The sequence below is a fragment of the Dryobates pubescens genome, chromosome 8, assembly GCF_014839835.1.
Source record: "Dryobates pubescens isolate bDryPub1 chromosome 8, bDryPub1.pri, whole genome shotgun sequence".
Lineage (NCBI taxonomy): Eukaryota > Metazoa > Chordata > Aves > Piciformes > Picidae > Dryobates > Dryobates pubescens.
In genome coordinates, this window is record NC_071619.1 from 14,438,857 (window position 1) to 14,444,907 (window position 6,051).

At 37.3% G+C, this 6,051-nt stretch overlaps 1 protein-coding gene across 3 annotated transcripts in view; it reads left to right on the forward strand.

Moving 5' to 3' along the window:
• The window catches only part of BTAF1 (B-TFIID TATA-box binding protein associated factor 1), a 43,513-nt gene extending 37,980 nt beyond the window's left edge, over window positions 1-5,533 (forward strand). For all 3 annotated transcript variants that reach the window (XM_054163234.1, XM_054163235.1, XM_054163236.1), the window contains 7 exons: window positions 11-141; window positions 588-713; window positions 1,899-2,051; window positions 2,468-2,679; window positions 2,836-2,995; window positions 3,545-3,715; window positions 3,954-5,533. In XM_054163234.1, coding sequence (XP_054019209.1) covers window positions 11-141; window positions 588-713; window positions 1,899-2,051; window positions 2,468-2,679; window positions 2,836-2,995; window positions 3,545-3,715; window positions 3,954-4,100 — 1,100 coding nt within the window. In that variant the 3' untranslated portion in view covers window positions 4,101-5,533. The remainder of the gene's footprint in view (window positions 1-10; window positions 142-587; window positions 714-1,898; window positions 2,052-2,467; window positions 2,680-2,835; window positions 2,996-3,544; window positions 3,716-3,953) is intronic.
• Window positions 5,534-6,051: the final 518 nt, after the last annotated feature.

Consider the following 6,051-nt stretch of genomic DNA (forward strand, 5'->3'; position numbering starts at 1 on the left):
TCTTCGTTAGGGGTTCTTGCAATGGAAGCACTGCATCGTCAAGTTCTGCCATTCCTACTAAGAAGAATGAAAGAGGATGTGCTGCAAGATCTTCCACCCAAAATTATTCAAGATTATTACTGTATTCTCAGTCCTCTACAGGTATGCTTAAAAAGTGGCTGGAAACTTAGGGTTTATTAGCACCATTCAGACCACAAAAAAACCACTTCTGTTTTCCTGGGTCAGTCTGATATCAGCTCTGACATTCTCTGGGGCCACGTAACTAAAGGTTTTCCAGTACCTGTTTAAAAACTGATTTCTTGCATGGCTCCACAAGAACAATATTGAGGCACCTGCAGGGGTTTTGTTGTTATTATTGTTTCTGGTTGGGGTTTGTTTGTTTTGTGGTGGGTTGTTGTGAGTGCTTTGTAAGCTGAAGTAAAATAAGATAAACTATGAGAGATTCCACTGTTAATGTTGACCTTGTGCTACATATAAAATGGTTTTATCAATTTATGAGAATTCAACTCAGAACAAGTCTAAAAATTACTTGTCTGTCTTCTGTTGGGGAAAAAAACTCAGTTTCTTGTCTGGGACCTGGTTTGCAGGTTCAGCTTTATGAAGATTTTGCCAAGTCTCGTGCCAAATGTGATATTGATGAAACTGTTTCTTCAATTTCACTGAATGAAGAAACCGAAAAACCAAAGCTTAAAGCCACAGGTCATGTCTTTCAGGTACAGATTTCTTCAGTAATTTTTACTACCTAGTTAGTTTATTTCTGGGTTTAATAAAAACTTTGAATAGTTAACTTACACATTTGCGGCTAGGTGAAATTTTTAGTTTTGGATCAGGTTGCTGAGAATATGATGTACAGCTGTTGTGCTTAAACTATGGGCTTGTATCTTAAGTCATATAAAACTGTCGTCTTTTTAATGTGTCCTGCTCAACTGATGCTCAGTTATTTTGTGGATCTTGGATAGTACTCTGTATTAAAAACTGGTCATTGAAAGTGCAAAACCACAGAGAGAGAGGGAACTAATTTTGATCTCATCAATTCTTACATTACAAAATTAAGATTCTACAACATGAGCAGAAATGTTGCCTTAAGGTTAGATCTGAATTTGTGAAGGTTCATGTTGCAGATTACAGAACTAACCAGGTTGGAAAAGACCGTCAAGATCAAGTCCCACCTACCACCCAACACCATTTAATCAATTAAACCATGGCACTAAGTGCCTCATCCAGTCTTATTTTAAACACTTCCAGTGATGGTGACTCCACCACCTCCCTGGGCAGCCCATTCCGATGGCAAATCACTCTTTCTGTGAAGAATTTCTTCCTAACATCCAGCCTAAACCTCCCTTGGTGCAGCTTGAGACTGTCCTCTTGTTCTTACACAGTTGCAGATTAAGTCTTAGCTACTCGGAAACAGTAATTCTCAAAGGCTCTTAATGGCTCTCAAACCCACCTACTATAACCCACACTCACATAAAGATGTGAGAAATGGTAGTCTTTGCACTGTTCCTGTAACAGGAAAAAAGATCATTATGCACCTAGCAATTATTGGTTACAGTCTGAAATACAGATTGTCTAAATATAATGTGCAACTCTTATTTTTATGAAAATGCACCTCCAGATTGTGGAATGTTGACAGAATAGAATAGGATAGAGTTAACCAGATTGGAAAAGACCTTTGAGATCATCGAGTCTAACCTATCATCCAGCACTATCTAATCAACTAAACCCTAGCACCGAGCACCCCATCCAGACTCTTCCTAAACACCTCCAGTGATGGTGACTCCACCACCTCCCTGGGCAGCCCATTCCAATGGCCGATCACTGATTTTGCTCATTGGGTTTTTTGTAACTGCATTGTTGTTAACCCTTTTTTTGAACTTCCATTTCCTGAATAACCAAAGGCATTGCAATACTTACGGAAGCTATGCAACCATCCAGCGTTGGTGTTAACAACCCAGCATCCAGAATATAAAAGAATTACAGAGCAGCTTGCAGCTCATAATTCATCCCTTCGAGATATCCAACATGCACCTAAGCTGTCTGCTTTAAAACAAGTAAGTAGACTTGTACGTTGTGGCTTAAATTTCCTAAATGCATCTCTGCTGGTCTTACAGTTCAGAAAGTTTTAAGGCTTCATCAGTATGAAAAATGATTCATCTTAAAACATACCTTACTTGTACTCTGTTTGATACTACTTATTGTAGAGGAGGCTTAGCTTGATAAAGTTAGATTGCATTACCTGCTTAATCTATTGTAAATAAAATGAAGAAAATTCTCATTCTGTGAGCTCTTAAATTTTGCATAGTTTGACAGAGAAGTCAAGCTTTGCATTGTGTCATCTTACTGTCACTTATCAACTTCTTTCTGTAGTTTTTGTCTTATTTCCCATTTTGAGAGTCCATCAGCATCAGTATTTACATGAGATCTGCAGTCATTTTGATGATACACTTTAATGCTCTTCTGCTTTAAGCTGCTGCTTGACTGTGGTTTGGGGAACGGTGGATCTTCAGAAAGCGGTACAGAAGCTGTTGTGGCCCAGCACAGAGTACTTATCTTCTGTCAACTTAAAAGCATGCTGGATATAGTGGAGCATGACCTTCTCAGACCTCAGTTACCTTCAGTTACTTATTTACGACTAGATGGGAGCATACCTGCTGGTCAGAGGCATTCCATTGTTTCACGGTAAGCATAGCCCTTCATAACCAGTATGAGACCAAGTGTAATGAACTATATTATTTCTCTGGCACAAGTTGTCATTTTGTCTGCCTCAAAGCAGTTGAGGTTCATAAATTAATTATTTAAATGAAATATACCATGTTTAACTTTTTTTGTATGCAGGTTTAATAATGACCCATCTATAGATGTTCTTCTGCTCACCACTCATGTTGGTGGATTGGGACTTAACCTAACAGGGGCTGATACAGTAGTATTTGTGGAACATGACTGGAACCCAATGAGAGACCTGCAAGCCATGGATCGGGCACATCGCATTGGGCAGGTGAAAATTCTTTAGTATCCCATAAGGTTTTTCTCTTGCTGAACTCCTGTTTCTTTGAATTTGGATGAGGTTGTAGCATGTAATAGTGATGTCTGGGGGTTAGCACTAAGCTTCCATTCGTTTTGCTTCCTTGCAAATATGCCAGATCTTGAAGTATGTACTTCCTTACCCCATCTCCAACGTGGTATACCTCTTCTTCAGTACTTCTGAGTTGCTGAGGAGTGGCCAGGGAAGAACCATGTTTCAGTGGAGGAAGAGATGCAACTGAGACAAGCAGCTAGGAAAAGCATGACTGCTGTTAGTCTCCCTCCACAGCTGTACAAAGCAGTGAATTCTTGACCTCCTGAATACAGATGCAGTTGCTGGTGCATCTGCTGTATGCTGGTTTAGTCTCATTATTTTTGTCAATCAGACTTAACAATTACAGAAGGGTTAACTGCAAGCCAAAGTGATTCCAGACTATCCATGATGAATACTAAAACATTATCCTTTTGTGAATACCTGGTAGTTCTTTACTAAGTGTGCCTTTTTTCCTTTTTTCTCCCGCAGAAACGTGTTGTTAATGTATATCGCCTGATAACTAGAGGAACTCTGGAGGAGAAGATCATGGGTCTTCAAAAGTTCAAAATGAATATTGCAAACACAGTGATCAGCCAAGAAAATGCAAGCCTACAAAGCATGGGAACGGAACAGCTTCTTGATCTGTTCACTCTTGACAAGGTAAAGAACCATTTTTACAAAGACCTACTAAAAATAGAGTAAGCTTAGGTAAAAGCTCTGCTTTGAAATAGAAAATTTAATCAGACAAACACTTGGAATGATGAGTAGTAGACACATCTCTGAAAAACAGGAGGAAGAGAAATTTGCCCAAAAGGATCATGAGGCTCAGAGTTCAGTGTATTGCTGAAAACATTTTCCTATATATTAATTTTACTTCTTTTTTTTTCATTTTGTGAAGGATGGAAAAACTGAAAAAGCAGATACCTCTACCTCTTCTGGGAAAGCATCAATGAAATCAGTACTCGAAAACCTTGGAGAACTATGGGATCAAGAACAGTATGATACTGAATACAGTCTTGAAAACTTTATGCATTCATTAAAATAACCATCACCTGTTTGTAACACAGCTGCTGCTAGTTCACGTATTTTTCTGCTGATATTCAGCAAACTTCAAAGCATATAGTGAACCTTTAGCTTAATGTGTAAATAGACTAATTGAAATTGGAATCTTGAAAAGACTGACACTGAGGAGTAGTGTCACATGTTTCACTGGGGAGTTACTCTGTCTTAAACCTTTGCACTGTATAAAAGACCTTTAAATGTAAACATTGTGAGGTGATTTGAATTTTACTTGTTCTGAGCGGCTGCAAGTTCTTACTTGGTAGAAGAATAAAACAAAGCAAGTTTTTACATAGGTTAACAAGTGTTAATTCTGTTTGAAGTTAAGTCCACCATTATTTCTTTCTGTATCTATAACAGTTTTGTACAGTTGTTTCGTGAGTACTTCAGGTTGTTCAGTGTACATTTTTTCTTTGAAACACAACTTGCTTTTATGATGTATTAAAAAAAGCAGTTTTCAACTTAGACTTTTCATTTGGATCATTTCAGATCACCAGAGGCAAAGCCTAGATGCCCTGAAAGTATTAAATGCAGGGCACTAGGTGTGTGCACCCACCTTTGTATATTGAGTATAAATAAACTCTGCTCTTCAGTCTTTTGACACCATCTTGAGAGAACAGCTGACTTGAACTTTTTAATGTAATGAGCTATATTAAATGCAGGTAATGACCTATTTGAGGCCATGTTTGCATCCTGTTAGCAAGGGTGCACTTTTTTAATTTATCTATAAGGCTAGAATATAGCCACTTTGAGAGATGCATGTATTCAGTATGTTTCAATCCTATATATTTTTTGTAACTAAAAGAAGAAATTAAATATACAGACAGACATTTTCCAGAAGTAGATTTTACACTGTCTAGGATTCTAAAATCCATGCTAAAGTGACTGTTTACTAAATGGATGCATGATTTAAAGCTTCTTAAAGGAATAGGGAGGACTTTTTTTTCTTTAGGAGAAAATATGCATAGAAATACCTACATTCAGTTTGAGGGAATAGTTGAAATTGTGTAACAAAGATAGTAAAGGACTCGAATATCAGTGAGTGAGAATAATATGGCTGTATGTTTCACAGCTTTTTATAAAAGGGAGGCAGTAGTAAAAGTGTGTTTCTAGATGTGCATATGTACCAGCATGTGCACTTTTTATAAATATTAAATTATAGATAACTTACAGCAGTTGTCTGGATACATAGAATATATGTAAAATATAAAACCTAAGGTTTGTAGCTTGCTGTGTGCTTAAGCATCAGAGCTTAAAAACCATCAGAGACCTCAACAATGTAAAATAAGATTGTTTTAAAACAATATATATAAATCAAGACTGTTCTGCAGCATTGGAGACTAATGTCACATTTCAGTAGTTATGAACTGCCATATTGTAACAATTAGCATTCCATGAAAATAAACAAAACTGGGAATATCTATCTTGTATGTTGTGTATGTCCACACTTAGTTTGGTTTGTTTTTTTCCTTAGAGAAGATCTCCACTGTAGCTGACTAGTTAAAAAACTAATGCTTTGGGAAATTGGATTACTAGTATTACATTGGTTCATTTCTGCCTTTATACACAGAATATTTTTGTTGTTCTTGCAACTGATACTCCACATGGGAGAGTTGAGATGGGGCTTGTTGTTCTGTTTGCATAGAAATTATAATGCTGGAATACTGGGTTCTTTAAGATAACTAGGTGCAGTAATCTGGTCATAGTGCCCAGAAATAACAAGGTATTTGAATAAAGAAACCTCTTAGTCATAAAACACTGCGTGTGTTTTTCTTCGGAAGTTTTATTAGTTGCAGTGGTTGGAAACTGTTTGGCTCCTGTTGGAAAAGAAATGCACAGCAAAGGACTGCTTCAAACCAGTTATTTATTCCATTGAGGTTGCTATGCAACCACAGTACTCTTAGTGATGGCTTTCTTGCATGTGATATCAAAAAGAC